Source organism: Oryza sativa, chromosome 10, assembly GCF_034140825.1.
Source record: "Oryza sativa Japonica Group chromosome 10, ASM3414082v1".
Classification (NCBI taxonomy): Eukaryota; Viridiplantae; Streptophyta; class Magnoliopsida; order Poales; family Poaceae; genus Oryza; species Oryza sativa.
Window position 1 is genome coordinate 3940535 of NC_089044.1, and position 25586 is coordinate 3966120.

The 25586-nt window shown below is 40.8% G+C and overlaps 1 protein-coding gene and 2 long non-coding RNA genes across 6 annotated transcripts; 2 read left to right on the plus strand and 1 right to left on the minus strand.

The window, feature by feature from the left end:
- Positions 1-13371: 13371 nt before the first annotated feature.
- On the minus strand, positions 13372-14262 carry LOC107278976 (uncharacterized). The gene is made up of 2 exons (XR_001540235.3): positions 13888-14262; positions 13372-13737 (listed from the first exon to the last, which is right to left on the minus strand). It is a non-coding gene; the product is annotated as an uncharacterized lncRNA (long non-coding RNA).
- A 1622-nt stretch (positions 14263-15884) lies between these two features.
- LOC9266771 (uncharacterized) lies at positions 15885-19273 on the plus strand. 3 transcript variants are annotated; one of them, XR_010737098.1, is made up of 4 exons: positions 15885-15977; positions 17668-17709; positions 18319-18406; positions 18877-19273. It is a non-coding gene; the product is annotated as an uncharacterized lncRNA (long non-coding RNA). The 3 variants fall into 3 exon arrangements; XR_010737099.1 differs by lacking the exon at positions 15885-15977 and adding an exon at positions 16204-16552; XR_001540234.2 differs by lacking the exon at positions 15885-15977 and having other exon boundaries at positions 17451-17709.
- Positions 19274-19928: 655 nt separating this feature from the next.
- On the plus strand, positions 19929-22976 carry LOC4348158 (putative F-box protein At3g25750). Of its 2 annotated transcripts, none has more exons than XM_015757730.3 (2): positions 19929-21049; positions 22254-22976. In XM_015757730.3, the coding sequence occupies exon 1, from the start codon at positions 19978-19980 to the stop codon at positions 21025-21027; it is 1050 nt and encodes a 349-aa protein (XP_015613216.1). In that variant the 5' UTR covers positions 19929-19977; the 3' UTR covers positions 21028-21049; positions 22254-22976. The 2 variants fall into 2 exon arrangements, with proteins under 2 accessions (XP_015613216.1, XP_015613215.1); XM_015757729.3 differs by having other exon boundaries at positions 22259-22976.
- The last annotated feature ends 2610 nt before the right edge of the window (positions 22977-25586 follow it).

Sequence of the window (25586 nt, forward strand, 5' to 3'; positions counted from 1 at the left end):
TCAAATTTTAGTTATTTGTAAATTATATATATTCCTATATGGACTCTAGACTCGTCTTTCAATATTTCTTTTTTTTAATTTCGAATTTTCTGTAAATTGTATTTCTATATAGACTCTATACTCTTCTTCCAACATTATTTATTTTTATTTCTGAATTTTTATTATTTCTAATTGTATTTCTACGTGGACTCTAAACTCATATTTCAATATTCTTTAATTTTTAATTTCGAATTTCAGTTACTTCTAAATTGCATTCTTATATTGACTTTAAATTCTTCTTCCCATGTTTTTCTTAATTTCGAATTTTAGTTATTTATAAATATATTGTATTTTTATACGGGCTCTAAACTCTACTTTTAATTTCATTATATTTTTTCAAATTTTAGTTAGTTTTAAATTCCTATATGGACTCTATACTCTACTTCTAATAATCCTTTTTTTAATTCTGAATTTCAGTTATTTCCTAATTGTATTTCTATATGGACTCCATACTCTACTTCTAATATTCCTTGTTTTTAATTCCGAATTTCAGTTATTTCCTAACTGTATTTCTATATGGACCCTATCCTCTACTTCTAATATTCCTTATTTTTAATTCCGAATTTCAGCTATTTCCTAATTGTATTTCTATATAGACTCTAGTCTCCTCTTCTAATATTCCTTATTTTTTAATTCCGAATTTCAGTTATTTCTAAATTGTATTTCTATATGGACTCTGTCTTTTCTTTTTCTCCGATTAATGTGAGAATTTCTAGGCCATGAGAGCGAACGTGAATGCTCCTTTTTCTACTAATTTTATTTCTATATGGACTCTATACTCTACTTCTAATAATCCTTATTTTTAATTCCAAATTTAAGCTATTTCCTAATTGTATTTCTATATGGACTCTATACTCTACTTCTAATATTCCTTATTTTTAATTCCGAATTTCAGCTATTTCCTAATTGTATTTCTATATGGACTCTATCCTCTACTTATAATATTCCTTATTTTTAATTCCGAATTTCAGCTATTTCCTAATTGTATTTCTATATGGACTCTAGTCTCCTCATCTAATATTCCTTATTTTTTAATTCCGAATTTCAGTTATTTGTAAATTGTATTTCTATATGGACTCTAGTCTCCTCTTCTAATATTCCTTTTTTTTTAATTCCGAATTTCAGCTATTTCTAAATTGTATTTCTATATGGACTCTGTCTTTTTTTTTCTCCGATTAATGTGAGAATTTCTAGGCCATGAGAGCGAACGTGAGGGCTCCTTTTTCTATTCCTTTAATAATATAATAGATAGATTTACTTTTGAGTTAATTGGATCCATATGCCATTGCAACTCTACCAACTCTAATTTACTTTTGAGTTAATTGGATCCATATGCCATTGCTGCCAAAGTGCCACTCCCTCGCCCAGGCTACCGCCGCCGTGTGAGGGTAGGGGCAAAATCGTACTCTCACCAGTGTTTCTCTCTCTCCAAATTAACAAGAAATAATAAAATAAGGCCCTGAGTGTCCAGGAGCTAATTACACGACTTTTGTGATGCCCGACGGCAAATTCTCGTTTTTGTGGTGTCCACGAGCTAATTACACGTTTTTTCAATGTCCTGTAGCAAATTTTGCCATTAAACAAATATCACTACTATTCGTAATATTGGTTCAATGTCATTAGTATTTTGTAAAATTTAAACAATGCGACTGTATACATCTCGGATGCGGATAGACTAGATATTTTCATGCCTTACAGCCTCATCTTCTGGCCTTATGGTTATAAGTCAAAATTTGAATTTTCAATCTTAAATTTCGAGTTGATTTTGAGGTATTTTTTCGTTGTAGTTTATTTTCCAGTCTTTTCGTTTCTTTTCGATTGCTAAGAACACGTATATAAAAGTTTAATTTACAAATTATTTTCTTTTTGCAAATATGTCGTTTCGCTTATTCCGCCAATAAGCGAAAGGATGGAGTCTTTATTGTCGTACAAACCAAAATGCACACAACCCACCTCCTCGTGTTCTACGTGCATGCTTTTCAAAATGCTAGACGGTACGTTTTTTGCAGAAAGTTTTTATATGAAAGTTGCTTAAAAAAATCATAATAACCTTGCACGCTAATGGACCTCTATGTTTTCCGTGAATGGGAAATGAGTTCCCAGCACACAGAAACAAACACAGCCTTAGAGGTTAACAAGTGGGACCCGTATGTTACACTTATATTCTTCCTCGACTCTTCTTGCTCGGTGATTCTAGCCGTGGTAGGGCAGCAGTGGTGGAGCGGTCGGCAATGGGGCTCGCCGACGACGATGCCCCCGTGGCTGGCTTCCTGACAGCGTGGTGGCGAAATCGAGGGGGGGCCAGGCGAGTGTAGGATCACACAAGACCAAACAAACCTAACAAACCTACCAGAGGAGGGTGAATGGTAGGGAAAACCGAAAACCCAAAAATCTTTTTCGGAATTAAAGATTACCCTCAAAACGAATTAGACGTCGAAGCCCTATCACCGCTGGTCGAACCGCCCTCCTACCGCCGGTCAAACCACCGAAGCCTCGCCGGTCAGACCGCCCGTAGACCTGCGGTCAGACCGCCGCTATCCCACCGGTCAGACCGCACGCACACCTGCGGTTAGACCGTCGGGACCCATAAACACCGGTAGATGACAAACTCGAAGATGTAGATTGAAACTTTTTGACATTATTGCATCAACTAGTGTTTACAAAGTGCACCAACAACACTCCTCACCAAAATCTCGAACTAAACTCGAAACCCTAACTTTCTCTCAACTCTAGTATCTCTAAAATCGATACCGGGAGGCCTCATCTTCCCTCTCTATTTATACATGAGGTAGGCTGTGCATAGCCCACGAATCTAACACAACTTAGAACTCCTAACCCACATAGGAAACCCTCTCTTGCAAGTATCCAACTTATCTCTTTCCTTATCTTAATCAATCTTCCTGAATTCGGACTCCCTTCCAAATTTGACTCCTCTTACCATATGTACACAATCCCTCTTGTATACCATATGAATTTCTTCATCACCATATGCATTGTCCTCTAGCCTTTAATATCCCTCATGATCTCTTGATCTCTGGACATCAACTTGTCCCAAGTTGACTCCAATCTATCACCGGCAACACTCTCCCGAGGCCTCAAGCAACACCTGCACATGCAACAACCAAGAAACCATATTCCGAGCCCAAGTTCGTCCCAACTTGACTCACATTAGTATAACAATAGTATCCATACGCATAGAAACCATCTAGAAGCCAAATCCCCGAAGGAAACATCCAAATCCAACAAGACAACCCGAAACCGACATCGAACATGATCCTGCCGGTTAGACCGTCGAGCCGGCTGGTCTGACCGCCGCAACATCTGTGGTCTGACTGGCGGCACGCGACCAGTCAGACCGCTAGGGTCAACCGAAACTGCACACTTCACAAAATCAACCGTCTTATAAAATCTCCAAAATAACATTAGCAAACCACCAATATTTTCATCACAAAATCTAAATCAACTCCTTGATTTTACAGCGAGTTCAGGGCGCCGAGGAACAACAGAAGCAGCGGTGCACTCCTGCTCGAACTTTGAGCAGCATGCAGTAGCAGCAACAACAGCAACAGCCTAGGGTCGCTCCTTGTCTCGTCGTTGCACCTAGAAGTGGCACGCGGTCAAGGAGTACCTACATGCCATGAGGTAGAAAAATGGCATGTCATTGTAAGACTTTATAGGATTTTCAATGAATGTCATAACAAAATCCTTGAGATCACTGATGCATCTGTCATACGAGCCTTCAAGGTAGGCGTCCGAGTTCAGTACACCATCCAAGAGTTGGCGACACAAAACACACCCTTAGCAATGAGGCTTTTCCAGATTGCCGACATATGTGTCCATGTTGAGAAAGCTATTCGACACAATGATGGTAAGATAAAAGCAGGGGAGGACAATGCGCCGAGCACAAAAATAGAAGCAAGCTACTCAATGAAGCTGAAGCAGCTAGCCCATGAATAATAATAGGAAGCGCATGATAGATAGAGTGGTATTGCAGTGGATACAAAACTACCTCAACCTAGGCACTTCGAATCTCAATAAAGATAGGCTCCCAGCAAAAAGATGTGCCCAACTCACATGACAAGCTCACACTCTCTGCTGGAAGTCATATCTTTCACAAAGACATTGTATAATATACACATCAATGATTTACAAATATTATTAAATTTTCATATTTTTCAACGTGGATTTGTTCTTTAGCACAATGTAGGGTAAAACTGCAATTTTCTCATGGTATTCTTCCACTCTTCCATCTCCTTGTTATCTCATTCTTCTTTATTATTGATGATGATACTGATAGCTTTAGCCACTAAAAACTCCCGGTTGGTTTGTGTGCCCATGGTTTGTATTATATTATTTGTAATTTTTACATGAGTTAGTAGTAATTATGTATGCTTCCAAGTTGATTAATTAGTTTTTAGAATTTGAGAGATATTTTTTCCTAAATATAATCTAGAATGTTCTTAACTAATAACATATATAGGTGAGTAACATTTGTTGTAAATCTAATGATCATAGTGCGCTATAAATATTGTTCAACTGAGTTGTGTCTTTCACTATGTATAAGTATATCATATGTTATATTATATAGCGTAAAATTAGTGATCATGGTGTAACATATATACTACCTCCGTTTTAGGTTATAAGACTTTCTAGCATTACCCACATTCATATAGATGTTAATGAATCTAGGCACACATATATGTCTAGATTCATTAACATATATATGAATGTGGACAATGCTAGAAAGTCTTATAATATGAAACGGAGAAAGTATTTATTTATTGGAATAGATGTCAATGCATTTTTCTCTAACTTTGGTTAAAGTTAATTTCCTGCTAAACTGGGCGGTTTGGTTAAAGTTAATTTCCTGCTAAACTGGGTAGTGGGACATATGTCTCAAGCAGTGATGCACGAAAAATTCCTCATATAGGCAGCTCAATTGATTAAAATTTATGTTGACAAGTTCTGCACCAATTGCCAGCTTTGGTCGCATTGTACCACCGCTACCTAAACAAACAACTAATAGAATTTAGTGATGCTTTTACGTCATACAGCGGAATTCAGCGGACATCCAAATCATAGAAGAAATCAAGAAGTATGACATTAGTAATAATACTTTGATCCAAACTTTACAGTAGCGAAGCTAGAATATCAATTTGAAAGGGGTAACTTACTGAGTAATAATAATACTTATAAGTTTTAACTAGTTAGTTTAACATTTTATAATAGTTTTTTTCTCGTCTCTGCCGATAGACTCTTTTCTTCTTCCTCGCCTCTCCTTCTTCCTCCCGTCCACCCCGATCGTCTTTCTTAATTTCTTCACCTCCTCTTCAACAAAAATGGATCTTTCTCCCTTCATAGAACAGATTTTGCATGAGGATTTCGTGTCATGAGAGGTTTTGTTCCCGCTACTCAGCCATGGTTTGTTTGTCCTGTTGTCCGGAACACGCCGCCATCCTTCACCCTGGCACCAATGCTGTTACAGTGGAGGTAGTTGCGTTGCGGCAAGAATCTTTCTTTCAATCATCTACATGTCCTGTCTCATGCATCTGAACTAACTCCACATGTTTCCTTCTTTTTGACATATTTTCATTGTTAATGGTTTTCCTGTACTGAGCCATCGAGATGCCAAAAATAAGAGGATGGGTTGTAATTGGACAAGATTCAAAGGGTCAAGCACGAAGCAAACACCTAGATAATGCTAGGAAGAGATAGGCTGAGGAAAACACTTTCGGGTCTGAGGGAGAAATGCCGCTGCGATTACCAATAGCGTCAAGATACAACTTTTGTAGCCCGAAATCCAAGGTGGGAATAAATTGTTTGTTTCTGTTGTTTCTAACTGTTTTGTGAGTTCGATGATTGATCATTTTCTGTTATTGCCTTTTCTTGCGGGCATTTCCTTTGCTCTGAAATTGGATTCGTTGAATCGAGTTCAATTTCTTCTGCAAAGAGTCCTGATTTCATTTTGTGAGTTCGATGATTGATTATTTTATGTTATTGCCTTTTCTTGCAGGCATTTCTTTTGCTTGGAAATTGGAATCGTTGAATCGAGTTCAATTTGTTGTAGAAAGAGTCCTGATTTCATTCTGTGAGTTTCGATAATTGATTATTTTCTGTTCTTACCTTTTCTTGTGGACATTTCTTTGGCTTGGAAATTGGAATCGTTGAATCGAGTTCAATTCGTGCTACAAAAGAGTCCAGATTTAATTTTGTGAGTTCTTGATTTCTCTCCCATATAGGTTGCGGAGGTACAACGGGGCCGGAGCTGGCAGACAGTGCAAAAACTCGTAAACTCGAGTTATAATCAAGAACATTTAAAAGACCGGTTCTGTTTGACATGCAAGCTCAGCTTCAGCTCACAGAAGTGTTTGGACCATAGGCTTCATCATCCAGTTAAAGAGCGAGATAACCTTGTGGTGTTGGAGATTGTGATGGAAGATGGATGGAGTGTCAATGTCTTATCTCTGGGGAACAACTCCCAATAGGTTCTTGTGATAGCATAGATGTAAATTTTTAAGACCAGTTTCAGTTCACTGGTAACTTTTCTATGCAATGCAGAAACAAAAAAAAAAAAAAAACTAGTTCTGGATTGATTTGCTCAATTTCACCGCGCGTCAAGCTTGTGGACGGCCAGTGGCGGAGGACCCGGTATGGCGAGGTCTGGCGCTCGCCATACCTTAGGCTGCCTGCGAGTACCCCCTGCTCCGGCCTTCAGCTCCAGGGTCAAGCCGGGCAGCGGCCATGCGCGGCGTCCAGCCGACGTGTGACGCGATGGCGTCGGCGTGGTGTTGACGAAAAACACGAGGCCTGGGAGATCTGCTTAACTCCAGTGCAGGTCCAAAGCTCGCCTTCGGGTGTGTTAGCGTGCCAGTTGATTTGATCCTGTAATCAACAAGAAATAGAGACAAAGAAACCACGGTTAAACCTATAAATGATAGCCGGTCGGCTAAGTGCCGATGACATATCATTTATCTTTGAGCCGATGTCATATGTAAATCGATCGGCGGTTGTAAATAGGTAATAAAGAACTAAATCTACCCGATCGGTTGTAGATATTAACAATATGTAGTTCTTATATCGGTATATACTTAAATCAAGTGATTGGGATAGATCGGTCGCCATGCCGAAACAGTATAAATCACTTAGATCGAAATATATATTAATAAAAGGACTATATATGTTCATGGCATAGCCGATCAGATTGATCTAGCATGTATCGGCTAATACTCCGATACAACTCTATGTTTAGATGTTAAAACAAGCAGAATATGCTAAACAGAAGCTTAGTATACTTAGATGCAATAATATCTTGACATAAAGGGTGGATTTAACATGTCAATGAAGCATATAGAGCAAATATAGTTAAATCAGATAAGGTAGGCTGAAACTCCGATACTACCCTAATTGGCAACCAGAAGGCATGCTAGAGATTGATATGCTAAGCACGACTTAATAGATCAAACTCAACTGATGCAGCATTAAGTATGAAAAGAAGAACAACATCTAAACAATCAAGCCGCTGGAAATTTCATAGAGTGGTAGATATCTTATATAATTTAAATCAACGTTGAAATCTAACCTAATCGACTGCCCTTTACCGATAGATGTTAGCCGATTGTAGGTTAGATAACGATATTGCCAGAAATTATGTAAGATATATGATAACTCGACGAATTACATAAGCAAGATTAGAATATCATAAAGATGGAAGCACTAATCCCGAGAACGCAAGCCGTCATAACAAGTTTTATCTTTTGTTGAAGATCGAAACCGATGCAGCTCAACCCGAAAGCAAGAACTCGTCGAAATAAAACTAAAGCAAAAGGGTGGTGATGCGCCGAAATTGTAGTGAACATGTGTGTTAATTGATTACACGGGGTTCGGGGTCTATTTATACCCGAAAATTACAAACTATGTCCATATCGGACACGACTCTTATCTCTAACATACTCTAAGATACCATAAGTCTTTGCGGCAGACTTTTGCCCAAACATATCTCTATGGAAATTACATAAAATATCCAAATTAATAGATACAATTGCCTTCTCAGGACTCTATCCATGTGCGGCAATCATCTTGAAGTACCTCAATTCAACCCGATGTCATACACCAAGTCGTATTGTCGGAATTGGCTGTATCGGCTTACCTAGTCCGACTCAGACCCAGCCGATCCTATTCGTAGCCGATCTGGACTCCAGCCGATTCTTGCTCTGTTCTCGAATCGATCTCCGCCTTCGACTCCACTTCGATCTAATCTTCTTTTCCGATGCCGATATTACCAAATTTGGTTGTTAACACGTGGGCAATGCATCTAGGCTAGGCGGCGAGCATCTGCAGGCTGCAGGCCGGCATGGCGGTGCTCGTCTGCTCCTAGTGTCGCGGTGCCACCTGGCATGCACGGCTGCGCCAGGGGTGAACCTAGCATGGGACATGGGGGTACATCTGTACCCCCAAAATTTTTGACTAATAATCTTTGAATTAATAGGTATATTACCTATATATATCATTAGTTGGGTCAAAACAGCTATTCTTTAGCCTAAAATCACAATACAACTCATAGAAAACGGCTCTGGCAGAACAACACAAGCTCCTCGATCTCGTCTCATGACCCTGAATCTCTGGTTTGTCTATGGGGCTTACAACCAGAATACCGAGCATATTGCATGCCTTCCTATGGTTTGGGACAACCAACCAATGGCAGCCGTGTGCAGGCGCTGCTCGTGGTCACGGAGAGAAGCCGAGAACAAGCAGCTGATCGACAAGCCACTGCACTGGAGAAGCAACCTCATGGCTCAATGGGTTGAATGTGTTCGTATCATATATATTTTTAGGCTCCTAACTCATCTTTCTGTAGTTAATGTTTGATTCAATTGATGGTTGCTTTTAGGAAATTTGATTAATGTGCATATCTGAATTTATATGGTAGAGCAGTCAAAAAGTTAAATGGTAGTGCAAAAATCTCTATGGAGTGTTTGGGATGAAAACATACTATCTCTTCTCCAAGATTTAATTTTTCTTTAGCTATTTTGCAATGTTTCTATTTTTATTTGTTCTAGCAAGAAAAACTTTCTCATTACTTTTCCTACTATTAAGCTTTAGTTTCTTTATGGAACAACGATTTGATAACTCTGTACACCATCTTCAAAATCCTGTGTCCGCCACTGGGCTGCACGCAGCAACCCAGCTCTAAGCCGAGCAGGGCAGCTACACCAACAAGTCAGCAAGGGCAAGGCAGCAAAGCAACTGGCCCGATTCAGCACAAATGGATAGAAAGGGGAAAGGAAAGGCTTTGGCATCTTAAAAAGATAACATTTGTTGAGTATTTGACAAATGACAAGTGAAAACATTGCAATTTGCAAAAGTTAATGCACAATTTGTCATTGATTCACATGTGTGTAATTTTGTTTGTAGATTTGAAGAGCTATTTCACCAGGTAGTCTAGTAGTTGTCGAGCAGTATGCTTTTACTGTTTTACGTTTCATTCAACTTGTTTTTAAAGTCGCATAAGTGGTGATGCCAATTTAAAGTCACATATTACCACTTATTATAAAGGTCTTTTTGGCCCTCTTGATGAGTCTGACCTTCAGTTTGATGAGAATTATGTTACTGACATTCCTCAAGTTTCACAATTGGAGAATGAAGCCTTAACTAAGGATTTTACTGAAAATGAGGTTAAGGATGCTATTTTCCAAATGGAACACAACAAAGCTCCGGGTCCAGATGGATTTCCTGCTGAGTTTTACCAAGTTTTCTGGAATGTCATTAAATTCGACCTCTTAGAACTGTTTAAGGACTTTCATTCTGGGAGTTTTCCCTTATATTCGCTGAACTTTGGTACTATCATTCTTTTGCCTAAGTGTGTTAAGGCTATGAAGATTCAACAGTATAGACCTATATGCTTACTTAATGTTAGCTTTAAGATTTTTACCAAAATTGCTACAAATAGAACAATGGATATCGCTCAAAAGGTAATTAGTCCTACTCAAACAGCGTTCATTCCTGGGAGAAATATTATGGAAGGGGTGCTTATTTTACATGAGACTTTACATGAATTACATCGCAAAGATAAAAGCGGTGTAATTTTTAAGATTGATTTTGAGAAAGCTTATGACAAAGTTAAATGGCCTTTTGTACAACAAAAAACTTTGAGAATGAAAGGCTTTTCTCCTAGATGGTGTGAGTGGATAGCATCTTTTATTCAAGGCGATGATGTTGGTATAAAGGTTAACGATCAAATTGGTAATTGTTTTCAAACTTACAAAGGTTTTAGGCAAGGGGATCCTTTATCTCCTATTCTTTTTAATATAGTAGCTGACATGCTTACTCTATTGATCAAGATGGCTAAAGAGGTGGGACTATTGAATGGGATTATTCCCCATCTTGTTGACGATGGTTTGTCTATCTTGCAATACGCATATGATACTATCATCTTTTTGGAGCATGACTTGCAACAGGCAAAGAATCTGAAATTGATTTAATCTGTCTTTGAAAAGTTACCTAGCCTAAAAATAAATTTTCACAAGAGTGAATTATTTTGTTTTGGTCAGGCAAAGGAATGTTATGAGCAATATTCTGGTATCTTTGGTTGTAAGTTAGGTGCCTTTCCTTTTAAATATCTTGGAATTCCGATGCACTTTAGGAAGCTTACTAGTAAAGATTGGAAACTTATTGAAGAGAGAATTGAGAAAAAGCTTAGTAGTTGGAAAGGCAAGCATTTATCTGTTGGTGGTAGATTGGTGTTGATTAATTCTGTTCTTTTAAGTTTAGCCATATTTATGATATCTTTTTTTAGGTGCCGAAAGGGGTTCTTCGTAAAATTGATTATTACAGATCGCGGTTCTTTTGACAAGGGGATGATCATAAGAAAAATTACAGGCTCACTAGGTGGGATGTTGTTTGTCAACCCAAGGACCGGGGGGTCTTGGGATTCATAATCTGGAGATACAAAATAAATGTTTTTTAAGTAAATGATTGTTTAAGTTAATTAATGAGGAAGGGGTTTGGCATGACTTATTGAAGAGGAAATATCTTTATAATAAGTCTATAACCCAAGTTGATAGGAAACAAGGGGATTCCTATTTTTTGCCTGGTCTTATGAATGTCAAAAGTACTTTCTTAAATATGGGCTCTTGGATTGTTAATAATGGGGAACAAATTAGATTTTGGGAAGATAAATGGCTAGGCAACTTGGCTTTCAAGGATAAATATCCGTCGTTATACACTATTGTCCGAAGGAAAACATACTCTATTGCCACTGTTATGGGATCTGTTCCGCTTAATGTTTCTTTTAGGAGAGCTTTAGTTTATCAGAATCTTGTTTGTTGGCATGAGTTGTGTGCCTCTATAGTACATATCCAGTTGAATAATTCGTCTGATAGTTTCATATGGAATTCCCATCAGAATGGCTTGTTCTTGGTGAGGTCTATATACCTAGCTTTAATTAATAATGGCTATATCGAGAGAAATAAGTGTATTTGGAAGCTTAAGTTGCCACTTAAGATTAAAATTTTCATGTGGTACTTGCTTAAAGGGGTTGTGTTAACTAAGGATAATTTGGCAAGGCGTAACTGGAATGGCAGCTTGAGGTATTCTTTTTGTTTGAAGAATGAGTCTATTCAACATCTCTATGTGAATTGTCATTTTGCGAAGTTCATATGGATAGCAGTTCAGTTCTCTTTTGGTTTTTAATCTTCCAGTTAGCATATCTCATATTTTTAAGAAATAAGTTCATCTGAGGTCCCTTAACTTGTCAACGAATCCGATTTTCGTCCCTAATTCAGAAAACCAGACACAACGGGTCCCTCAACTATCAAAACCGGTGCAGATTAGATCCCTCGGCGTTTTTGAGAGTGGTTTTGGCTGACGTGGCTCCTACGTGGCTAATTTGACTCGGTCTTCATCTGATGTGGATTGACGTGGCGCTTACGTGGCAATTCGATCCCGAAAAATAATAAAACCCGTGGGACCCACATGTCAATCTCACACATAAATAATAAAAATGGGGGACCCACGTGGGCCCCACATGTCAGTAGAACTCACCCTTCCTGTTCTTCCTCCTCCCTCCCAGGGCGCTACAAGATAATTGAGCTATTGCCACCAAATTATTACAACAAAAAATAATTCGTAGCAATATATTATAGTATTGCAATGATAATTTTTCTGTGGCAAATAATTATTTTTTATTGCAACGATCTACAATCGTTGTTTTATTTAGTACTTTTGTTGCAATAGAAAATGAGATATTGCCACGAAAAATCGTACTGTTGCAAAAAAACATGTTCTATCGCCACAATTTTTATTTTTGTGGCAATTTATATAGTACACAGTACTTTTCACTATTTTTTGTTGCCATGATCAACAAAATTGTTGCAATAAAAAAATTGCCATCTCATAATTTAACTTTATTTTTTCATATGGACACGGATTGAGACAAATTTTATATGGAAATTATAGCTCTCGACGAGATCTACAATTTTATAGGTGATAACTTTTTCATTTGAAATCTTTTAGATATCAAATCTATGATTCAAATCTCAGTTAGCTAGGCTCAAATAGAACTATATGCATTTTCGAACAGAATTGATGTGTAGTTGAGTTGGTAAAGGAGAGCACACCTGAAGGACAGGTCTTGGGTTCGAATCCTAGCCAAGACACAAAATCAAAAAAAAAGAGTAGATAAATAGATAGGATGATAGACTAATATTTGAACTTTTAACTTGGTACGTAAAACTAATGCTACATATGGAGTGGTGGCAATAATTTTTATTACAACGATGTGAAGTGTTGCAATATGACTTTTTGCCACATCCATTCCGTGGCAACATCTAAATTTATTACCACAAAATAAAAATCGTTGCAATAACCTATTACCACGCTGTTTATTACTACGGCTAGCAACGATTTTACAATTGTGGCAACATGTATCTATTTCCACAATTTTAGTATTGATGCCACGATTTTTTTCGTGGCAACAAATGATTTATCTAGTCGCGATGTGCTCCAGTAGGACATGGCGGCGCGAGCACATGGTGCAAGAGGAGCGGAGGAAGACGTCGGGAGCCGCGAAGACGGTGATCGACCCTGGCCACGCCGCGAGCAACGTTGAGTTGGCGAGGAGCGGCGCCGCGGAGGCCATCTCGTTGTACCACAGCGAGGAGAGCACCCTCGCCAGCTGCTCCAGTTGCTGCTCGTCGCCCAAGCCCGCGACCCCGGCGTGGACTGGAGGCGGAGGGCTCGCTACGTGGCAGTATCTCGGGAGCGGAAGTGTCGTCGTGGACTCGTGGTCGTGGCCGTGGCCGCAGCAGGTTCGTCGAGAACAAAAATGCCTGGATCTCTATCAACTGGTTCACTCAGCTCATTCACTGTACTTTTTATTAAGCATTCGACTGTCTCCAGAGCTTCAGACTCAATACAGCAAGAAGAGAAGGCTCTAAGTCTGTCTTTCCCACAACACCCTCCTCGGCCAAAATAGCCTTTACACGATATAAGTTGAGAAACACAGTCCTGCACTTCATCCACTGACATAGCACCACCAAGGATGACCTTGATGAGCACTGGATTTACTTCAAATTTGTATTCTGATTCCAGACCAGCAATCAGGTTTGTCAGAGCTGCCTCAATGTGTTGGTCAGTTAAATCGTACATTCGTATCCCAAGAGAAGGCATTTCCATGGCCCCAGCCATGATTCCTCCATGTCTCTGTTCAAAAGGAACATAACATACCAGAACCAAAAAGTTATTAAAAATATGATCGATTTCAACAACAGAAAATTCAAACATTTTTTTAAGGAATGCATCAAGCGTTGTGGAATCAATTTTCAGTTTTTGCCATAACATGAGAAATCTTACTTCAGCATCTTATCAAGGTGGTTGTTGAGCTTGCTGAGGCGTCGATCAGCGTCGGGGTTGCCTCCTCCGCCGCCGCTCCGACAGCGGCGATGGCGGCCTCCCCGGACGGAGCCTCGGCAGCGGCGGGCGCGGCAGCGGCCGCGAAGGGGTCGAGCATGTGCAGCGACCGCGGCCGCCGCAGCCAGAGCCACTTCCCGCCGCCGATTCCTCTTCTGCCCACAACCGCCGGAGCCGTGCCTCCGCCGCTGCGCGCCGCTCCCTTCTCTCCCGCCGGCCGCCGGCCGCCGGCCGCCGCTGCCTCTCCGTCGCCTGGAGAGAGCAGAGGAGAGAGACGAAGAGAGGAGAGATGGGGAGGGAGGAGGAAGAAGAGGAGGGGTGAGCATGATATGTGGGGCCCACGTAGGCCCCACCATTTTTATTAATTTGTGTGTGAAACTGACATGTGGGTCCTACCGGTTTTATTATTTTTCCTGATCGAATTGCCACGTAAGCGCCACGTCAATGCCACGTCAGATGAAGACCGAGTCAAATTAGCCACGTAGGCGCCACGTCAGCCAAAACCACTCTCAAAACTGCCAAGGGATCTAATCTGCACCAGTTTTAATAGTTGAGGGACCCGTTGTGTCTAGTTTTCCGATTGAGGGACGAAAGTCGGATTCCTTAACAAGTTAAGGGACCTCGGATGAACTTACCTCTATTTTTAATGGGTGGCTTTTGGGAATTGATAAGAAAAAGAGTAAACTGATACTTGTTGGAGCTTCTGCCATTTGTTGGGCAATATGGCTAAGTAGGAACGATATGGTTTTTGAAAAATCACCATCATTTTCCTATATGCAGGTTATTTTCAGGGCAACATATTGACTCCGGTTTCGGGCACAACTACAAAAGTGTGATGAAGATGAAGAGTTTCTGAAAGTTGCACGTCGAAAGTTAGAGACTACGGTTATGCAACTTTTTATCAATTATGGTTGGAGATTTACAAATAGACTTCAATAATTGTGATCTCCTTACGTTAGGCTGGATTCTTTGTTATTCTCTAGATTTACACTCTGTTTTTGATTGCTACTATGTAATAATTGGTTGTAGCTCTTTTGAGTAAAGGCCATCTAAAAAATTCAACTTGTTTTTTTTTAAGTTAATCCATGTTAAAGGTAGTCTTTTAATCCATCTTTACTCTTTCTTTTGCATATTCTATATATATTTATCATATCTATCGATTATATATGTATTGCTAAAAGTCTGAAACATTATTCTTTCAAGTATTTTTCAGTGCCTACCCTTTTATTTATGCATTTATGTAGATGAATTGTGGTTTAGTGGTTGTTTCCAGGTTGAATTTACCGTTTTGACAACTTGACATAATCACATAACGTAGACTTGCTGAAATTCTTGTGTGTCCTCTCGGTCTCAAGACCTAGTCCATATGCCACACCACTTTTTTTTCCGTCCTCCTGCAGGGCGCTAACCACCCACGACGGACACGGATGCAGGCACATCGATTGCCAGGAGGAGGTGACAGTTTACGCCCATTCGATTTTGCTATATATTTGTCGACAAATTTTCCCTCAAAAATTTGACAGATGTAATTACAGTACAATCGTAGTGTAATTACACTGTAACTTGCATGTAATTACACTGTAACTATAGTGTAACTTATATATAACTTTCAAAAATCTCTCCGTAACATGTTATTTCGGTAAAATGGAGGTCGTGGGAACAAATTCTTTCATATATGTGTGTGCTATGATTTGTTTTCTTCCTCACCAAAACAAATCTTGTAATAAATCTAATAATTCAAAATTATGTGAAACTTATATATAAGTTACAATGTAGTTACATGCAAGTTACAGTGTAATTATATATAAGTTACAGCGTAATTACATTATGATTGTACAATAATTACATCTATCAAATTTTTAGGGAAAAATTTATCGACAAATGTATAGGCAGTCCAACGGCCATTATATTGGTGCAGCATCTCCTGAAGAAGGAATATTGCCGCACCGGTGGTGGCAGGTGATTGAATCGATCTTCTCATCTTCCCTGCACTGCAGCAGACGGTCTTCCTCGACGACGCCCATGGAGTCTAGGTGAGTACTTGCGCTCAGACATCCTCGTCCCCTTCCCTCACTTTCTACGATTCTACTCGGCCATCACCGGCAGCAAGCCGGGAAGAAGTCGCTCGCGGTCGCACCGCGCCATGGAAGTCAAGCAGAGTCAGAGAGGATGACAGGTGGGCTCGTGCCCTTTACTTCCACTGGCACGTGGGTCCCACCTGTATCCTATAATATCAGCCCTTCTTCTTCCTTGGCCAGTAGCCTCTGACCGCGCCGCCGCCACTCCACTCCACTCCTCTCCACCGATGGGTTTCAGCCACCGCCACATGCAGGCAGCTGCGGCCTCCCCTCCTCCGATCCCTTCCAGTTCCAGCACACCACCCGCCCCTCCCTCTCCTTCTACACCCCGCGCTGCCTCCTCCGCCACAGGCCACCAGCCTAACCCCCGCCGACGGCCACCGCCTCTACCCTCTTCATCTCATCCAGCGTCTCCTTGCTCCTAGCCGAAGACGCCGAGCACCAGCACCCCAAGCCCTAGATCCGCCGCCACCTGCGGGATGTGTTTGTGCGGTGGCACTATCTTTGCATTTCCTTCCCATGGAGGCTTTGTGCGTTGTACTTTTGGGGGCTTCAATTTGGTGGGGGTTCAGGGGGAATTTAACTATTTGCCATTTTTACGTTTACCAATTATCCAAATACCCTTCTTTCTTAGGTTTGTCCTTAATTTTTTTTTGCCCCTATAATGTGGTGGCATCTTAACTATTTGCCACTGTGGCATGCCAACATGGCAACACAGTGTAAAAATCGATGTGGGACCCACTTGTTAGCCGCACAGCTATCCTCTTTCCCCCTCTCTCGCTCTCCGACATACCCATCGGCTTCCGTCGCTACTCCTCTCTTTCCCAGCGGCGGCGGTGGCGATGCGCCGGCTCGCGGCTGCGGAGGAGGAGGGGGAGCCGAGCGCTGCTCCTCTCTTTCCCAGAGGCGAACCATGTCGGCAGCGGCGACGGCGTGCCGGCTCGCGGCGGCGGAGGAGGGGGAGCCGAGCGCCACCGTAGTCGAGGATGTACGCACTAGACTGGACGTGCGAGGTCATGCTCACGTTGTTTGCACCGACGGTGGTCGCCGTCCTCGCCGAGCGCCTGTCTCTCTCACCATGGAGCCATGGAAGGAGGAGGGGGAGCCGAGTGCCGTTGCGAGTCTGACCTCCACCTCGTTGTGCTCGGCCGCAACCACGGCTTTCAATCGGCCGACGACGGCGTCCCTCCCTCCTCGGCCATCCACTGACAACGCGGACGGCTCCGCGGATCTTGGCGAATCCTGCGGTTGCAGCTGAGCGCGGTGAAGCGAGGTCGGACTCTCGGCGGCGCTCGGCTCCCCCTCCTCCTCCGCAACTGCAAGCCGGTGCACCGCCGTCGCCGAGAGGAGCAACGCTGGCAGCCGACGGGTAGGCCGGAGAGCGAGAGGAAGGGGATAGCTGTGCGGCTCACAAGTGTGTCCCACGTCGATTTTTACACTGTGTTGCCATGTTGGCATGCCACATGGGCAAAAGTGGCAAATAGTTAAGATGCCACCACCTTAAAAGGGCAAAAAAAATTAAGGACAAACCTAATAAGGGCATTTGGATAATTGGCAAACCTAAAGTGGCAAATAGTTAAATTTCTCGTTTCAGAGAGATTCATTTCCTTATCATCTGAAACAAATTGTGAACTTTTCTTTGCAGGCAACAAAAGGATCTAGAGAATAAGAAACAGTAACCTCTGAGGTATGCATCTTCAGATGGGAAACATCTATGTTTTCTTCTGATAGGTGTCATAATTTAGAGATACTACTATGTCTGATTTTATCCAAGAGCATTGCTTCAGAAGTTGTTTAATTATATTTTACAGTGTTGCTGTGCTCTTCTTATTTCCTAGTCCTCTGCATGACACTTGTTTTAGAACTCTGATCCAACAGAACTATGTGTGTGCTGTTTTATGCTATGCTCTTTGTTTTTTCCCTGGGGAAAACTACGGACTTTGCTTGATATATATGTTGCATTGTTCTCCTGTTAAATTTGACAATGCCATGTTATCACTGAATCCTAATTTCACACACTACTATAACATTTTTTTTTTGCTTGCCAATATTCTTGCTCTAATGATATTTTGATTAATGTTCTCCTTGCATAAATCATGGCTTTTCATCTCAACATATTTAGATGCAAATGGTAACTTAATCTGAGGGATGCTTCATCTTCTAGCATATATTCACTTTGTTAGCATTTTACTTTTGTTACAAACTGAGGAACTGAGAGGTCTTATTATAGAGGATTCCGACTTCCTATGTTGCTTGACAATGATGCCAAAGCACAATAAGCTGATCTCTTTCACAGCTATGTGCAGCCATTGGCCTTGATTTCAAAGTTGAAGGAGGAGAAGAGTTCTGCCATTCAACAGAACATGAAGCTTCAAGAAGAACTGGTTAGCTTGATTATGCAAACATTTAATGACCCATTATATTTTTTAACTTTGGCAGTAAGAACTAGATTAACTTACCCCCCCCCCCCCCCAAAAAAAAAAAAACTAGTTAGGTTTGAGTAACAGCTTTGTCGCTAAATTTGCATCTCCAATAAATAATCACCACATGATTTACTCATTCCCTGTTCTTTTACTGTGGCCAGCAGTGACCAGTCCACCGGAAAAAAACACTAATACAATTTTTAGCTTTGAGTTAGATAGATAGAATAAGCAGTTTACATGCGCTTTATTTATTTTTTTTTAACTTTTTTGTCAAGTTTATTTGCAACCCACTAATTTCTACAAGTACAGATGTATTTCGTTATCTACAAATATCATCTTGTTTGTCTATTATGGCTTTGTGCATCAATGAAATCTGAATCTGAACTGCAACACTCACGTAGTTTCATTTATCTTCTATTGGAATTGAACAGGATCTTCTAAGGAGGCAAATGGGGAGTCAGAACGGTGGTTTCTCACTAGTTTTTGTGCTGGTTATTGCTATTCTGAGAATCCTGCTTGGTTTTCTCATTAAGAGATGAGCGTCTGTGATCATATATCTTTGTTCCACTTTTCTGTGAAAGAGTTGATAGTCGTGGGTCTTGTCTGTTGTGTTAGCCATTTGTACCAACTCATGATCGTCTTATCTTAGGACCTGATTCATCTTGTAATTTCTGACTATCAAATTCCAATCAGTGGCTGCTGCATCCAGTCAATAAGTCGTCTGTCCATTATCCTGTTCGAGTATAAGCTTTTTTTTGGTCAATTGTATTCATCTTTTGACACCTGTAAATATGACACTTCCCCTAATATTGTGGCTTGCGATATGTATATGCTGGATCCTTGTGAATCTTACGGAGCAGGATTTTCGTTACTGTTGGTTTTCAATATATATGAACAATGTTGCTTCAACATTATGGTCCCAGCTTTTGTCATTTGTATGTGTTTGTTCAACTGGTTAGCTTTATACCAAGAGGGTTTCTCTGTATAACAAACAAAACAATGGCTGTGTTTAGATCTAAAATTTGGATCCAAACTTCAGTCCTTTTTCATCACATCAACCTGTCATACACACATAACTTTTCAGTTACATCATCTCTAATTTCAATTGAAATCCAAACTTTACGCTGAACTAAACACAGCCAATGGGTTAAAGCATAAAATGGCCATGCTAAGCTGTCAATTCCTCCTTTCCAAAATACAAGCATCTCAGCTTTAATGGTCCCTCTGGCTCGTTAATTGATGAGACAAGTATAGCCGAGTTTAGTTCCAAAATTTTTTCTTCAAACATCTAACTTTTTTATCACATCAAAATTTTTCTACATAAATAAACTTTTAACTTTTTCGTCACATCGTTTTAATTTTAACATATTTTTAATTTTAGTGTGAACTAAACACATCCTATCATCAAAACAAATCACGCGACAGATTCGTAGCAAAATGGAAAAAAAGAAACAAAAAATAGGAGCCATTTCGCCGTCTCCCCAATCTGAAACATTCAAGACGCGCTGCCGCCGTAGCCTCCGCCGCCGCGAATGGACTGGTCAGGCCTCCCCGGCGACCTCCTCCGCCTCTTCTCCGGCCGCCTCCACGACCCACTCGACTTCCTCCGCTTCCGCGCCGTCTGCCGCGCGTGGCGCGCCGCCACCGCCGCCGCAGCGGCCTCCCCTCCTCCCTTCCTCCCATGGCTCCTTGCCCGCCCCGCCCCCATCAACCCCACCGCCGGCCCCGGCCCCTCCCTCTCCTTCTACTCCCTCTCCTCCGCCGCCCTCCGCTCCGTCGCCGCCCCCTCCGCCACCTGCTCCCTCCTCGGCCACACAAACTCCCACCTCCTCTTCTCCGACCACGGCCCCCTCCTCCTCCTCGTCAACCCCCTCACCGGCGCCGACCTCCCCCTCCCGCCTTCCCCCTTCGACGCCTTCTCCCCCATCACCCAGGGCTACTACCTCCCCGGTCCCGACTCGCCGGTGGTGCTCTACGACACCAGGAGGATCTTCTTCCACCACCCCGCCGGCGGCGGCGGCGGGTGGACGACGGTGCCGGTGGTGGACCTCGTCGCCGAGAACATGTACCACGCCGGGAAGGTGTTCGTCTGCAACGACCGCGGCCACCTCACCATCTTCGACGCCGCCACGCTTGCCGTGCTCGGTGACGCTGCGCCGCCGCCACCACCGCCGGTGACCCTGCACAGGGATGCCTTCAAGTGCTCATCCTTCGTCCCGTCCGGCGATGATCTCCTGTGCGTGATTCGGTACTTCAGGCGCAAGAACACAGAACAAGCAGGAGAATTGCTGGAGGATTGCCGTGCATTGGAGGTTCACCGGCTAGAGATTGCGGGGGAGAAATCGCGGTGGGTTCAGATGAGGAGCATTGGAGACAGAATGCTGTTCGTTGGTCTCTACCAGGGATTCTCGCTCCGCGCCGCGGATTTCGCGGGGCTTGAGGGGAATTGTGTTTACTTCTTCAAGATGGACAGAGCCAGCAGGTCTTTCATCTACCGGTTCAGCATGGAGGATGGTCAAATCGAAGAGTTGCCTGGCCCCTCAATGCATGCTTGCACTTGGTTTGTGCCAAGTTTGTCATAGCCCTCATTCGTGGACTTATAAGGTAATCTTCAGATAGTTTTGGTCAGGCGTTCCTCTTTTTGGTTTGAATACATTGCTCCAAAATAATTCATGAAAATGCTGCTTTAAGACATGCAATTTTCTTGTGATATGTTAATCGAATGAAATGTTGGCTGATAATTTGCAAGTTTGCATCATAAATTAGAATAGCTAGCTGATTAGCTGTGTGATTGGAATGTAAAGTTTGGGTACTGCTAATCAGACTGATAATTGCCTTCATTCTCTTCACAAATGTGTAGAATTGTGGATACTTCTTGGAGTTCGAGATAGTCAGTTATTTTCATTACCTGTGAATTCTTCTTGATATCAGTGCCAACCTTGCGACATTGAAGCAAATTCATGTATGCAAATATCTATGATTAGATAAATGGGCAGAGGAACCTAACTTCTGACACAGTGTTAACTTGTGTTAGATAGTTGCTTATTGAGTTATTCCCGCTGTCATTTTGTGATTTTGAATTAAAAATTATGAGATCTCTGTTCACTTAAACTTGTTAAGAAGTCCTATACTTTCATTCAAATTTTACCGATATGACCATAATTTCCGAAATAATTTGAATTCTTGAACAAAATTTGGTCAAATATGAACATTTCTTTTTATCAAATTCACAAAAAATTCCAAAAGTTTTAGTTGAAATCATTTCGTGTTGGGGGGTTCACAATTTCGAATCCTGCTTTAATGTTAAAATGAAGTGATTTGCCATGGTGAAATTTGGCAACATCTCTAAACTATAGTTTAGTTTATTTATTGTACAATACATATTGCCATATTCCCTATCAGAATTAATCAAGAGCTGACACTCCATATTTAATCATTATTAATCTTGTGGCACTATCTTTGCTGTGACACTCTTCTTGTAGCATATGTGTGGTCTAGGACCTCAAGGTCCAACCTATTGATGCCAAAATAAAACTTTCCAAATTTTGGTAAGTTACCAACATGGTAGGCTATTTTTTATGTGTTTAGTTTAGTGCCCAGATATACATTACCAAATTTTGGCAACATTTGGCCTGTCCAGATTTTGGTAACTTACTATGATGTTGCCAAATTTCATAAACATTAGTGCATAACCAATGTCTGGTAGCAAACCTAATGCATCCACATGTTAGATTTTATCAAAAAGATGGTATGGATTAAAATGGCATCAATCTGAATGGGTCCTGAATGTTTTTATATGCTATGTCAGCACAGATAGTGCCTATTCCCGTCCGGCGATGATCTCCTGTGCGTGATTCGGTACTTCAGGAGCAAGAACAGTGAACAAGCAGGAGAATTGCTGGAGGATTGCTGTGCATTGGAGGTTCACCGGCTAGAGATTGCGGGGGAGAAATCGCGGTGGGTTCAGATGAGGAGCATTAGAGACAGAATGCTGTTCGTTGGTCTCTACCAGGGATTCTCGCTCCGCGCCGCGGATTTCGCGGGGCTTGAGGGGAATTGTGTTTACTTCTTCAAGATGGACAGAGCCAGCAGGTCTTTCATCTACCGGTTCAGGATGGAGGATGGCCAAATCGAAGAGTTGCCTGGCCCCTCGATGCATGCTTGCACTTGGTTTGTGCCAAGTTTGTCATAGCCGGGCTATGATAGCCCTCGTTCGTATAGACTTATAAGGTAATCTTCAGATAGTTTGGGTCAGGCGTTCCTCTTTTCGGTTTGAATGCATTGCTCCAAAATAATTCATGAAAATGCTGCTTTAAGACATGCAATTTTCTTGTGATATGTTAATCGAATGAAATGTTGGCTGATAATTTGCAAGTTTGCATCATAAATTAGAATAGCTAGCTGATTAGCTGTGTGATTAGAATGTGAAGTGTGGGTACTGCTAATCAGACTGATAATAGCCTTCATTCTCTTCACAAATGTGTAGAATTGTGGATACTTGATAATGGGCAGAGGAACCTAACTTCTGGCACAGTGTTAACTTGTGTTAGATAGTTGCTTATTGAGTTTTTCCCGCTGTCATTTTATGATTTTGAATTAAAAGTTATGAGGTCTCTGTTCACTTAAACTTTTTAGGAAACCCTATACTTTAATTCAGGATTCAAATATTTGTTTTCGCTATTTTTATCGGGATCACCGATATGACCATAATTTCCGAAATAATTTGAATTCTTGAATTTGAACATTTCTTTTCATCAAATTCACAAAATCCAAAAGTTTTAGTTGAAATCATTTCATGTTGTGGGGGGGGGGGGTGGTTTCAAAATTTCGAATCCTGCTTTAATGTTAAAATGAAGTGATTTGCTATGGTGAAATTCGGCGACATCTCTAAACTATAGTTTAGTTTATTTATTGTATAGTACACAACTACACATTGCCTTATTCCCTATCAGAATTAATCAAGAGCTGACACTCCAGATTTAATCATTATTAATCTTGTGGCACTATCTTTGCTGTGACACTCTTCTTGTAGCATATGTGTGGTCTAGGACCTCAAGCCTCAAGGTCGAATCTATTGATGTCAAACAATGGCTGAAATTTGATAGCCTGTTCAGATTGATGCCAAAATAAACATTTCCAAATTTGGTATGTTACCAACATGGTAGGCTGTTGTTTATCTGTTTAGTTTAGTGCCCACATATACATTACCAAATTTTGGCAACATTTGACCTGCCCAGATTTTGGTAACTTACTATGATGTTGCCAAGTTTCATAAGCATTAGTGCATAACCAATGTTTGGTAACAAACCTAATGCATCCACATGTTAGATTTTATCAAAAAGATGGTATGGTTTAAAATGGCATCAATATGAATAGGTTCTGAATGTTTTTATATGCTATGTCAGCACAGATAGTGCCTATTCCTGTTTGAGCTGAATATTTTATGTTGAATGATGGCCAGTTATGATATACTGTATATCTGAAATCAAGATTGCTGCAGCTACTCTTCTACTTGCTTGCCCAAGGTCCATAACCTATGTCCTAGGAACAAAATTCTGAAGTCAAACACAAGAAATAAGTCACAGGTAGGTCTAAACATGCTATTATAGGCATATAGAGTTTGTCATGTTCAGAAATTTAGCATATAGAGTTTGTCATGCTCAGAAATTTAGCCCACATTTTCAGTCTATTGTGTATAAACCTTTGTCCAGGAAACTATGTCAGGGTACATAAAACGACAAATTAATATACAGATCTAAATGTAAACAAAGAGTAAAGGGGGACTCATGTGAAAACTCCTTTTTATTAGCGTGTTAGGCTGAAATCATCTCTTGGGCTTGGCGAGCGTGCGGAAGATGAATCAAACCCCACCCCTATACATTAAGAAAACAAAATGTATTACCTCTCTTTCATATTTTAAGTCGTTTTGATTTTTTTCTAAGTCAATTTTTTTATTGATTTCACCAAGTTTATAGAAAAATATACCAATATTTTCAACACAACACAAAAAAAATATATGTTCAACCTTAGATGTAATGAAACTAATTAGTTCTATAAGTGTTGCTATATTTTTCTATAAATTTGGTCAAACTTTCAATAAGTTTATCTTAGAAAGTCAAAATGACTTATGATATAAAACGGAGGAAGTATCTCCTATTTTTTTTTAAGAAAACGAACTATTACGTATGCAACTAGTGAATCAATGAAACAAAAATAATTAATAGCTAAAGGTGGTTGAGTGAAAAAAAATAATATGAAATGAAGGGAATAATCACAGTCATAAAATTTATATACACTTGAAGGCAGATTCATGGAACCCACTAGAAAAAGATCTTTGTTAGCTCAAAAGGCAACTGACCGCCATGGGTCTCGTTTTTATGACAAGGGAGACGCAGGTCGCAGCTTGGGATCAGGATCCTCTGCAGTCACTGCACCGTGCCTTTATAATTGACATGTGGTCCCGATGTGTCGTCAGGCAGGATCTCAATCCTGCGGCTTGAGGCCACAGGTAGCGGTTGTGGTGTTGCCGTGCTCAGATTGGAAACGAGTTTTTTTTATTACTCCATCCGTCCTAAAATAAGTGCAGCTATGGGTTTCAGTGTCCAACTTTGATTGATCGTCTTATTTAAAAAAAATTTATGATTAGTATTTTTGTTGTTATTAGATTATAAAACATGAATATTATTTTATGTTTGACTTATGTTTTTTATTTTTTAAAAAAAATTAAATAAGATGGACGAATAAAGTTAGAAACGGAAACTCATGATTGCGCTTATTTTGGAACGGAGGGAGTAAGTGATTGTTTCGTTTCACATGTGAGACACGTTTTTCTAGGCAAAATTTGCTCTAGGACACTCAAAAAATGTGTAATTAGCTGTCGGACACCGTAAAGACGTGAATTTACTCTAGGACACTCCAAAAATGTGGTAATTTGCTGCAGGACACTGGGCGCATTAAAATATAATATATGCCCAACTAATGAGAGAGAAACCACGTGAAATGACTATTTTGCCCTTATCTTCTTCCTTCTCCTAGTCTTCTTTTGTTGTCGGAGGGTGTGAGGTGCCAGCACACGGGGGTCTATGAGCCCTGCCTACGGGAGCACACAGCAAGGAGGAGGAGGAGAAGGCGTGTTGCTTCT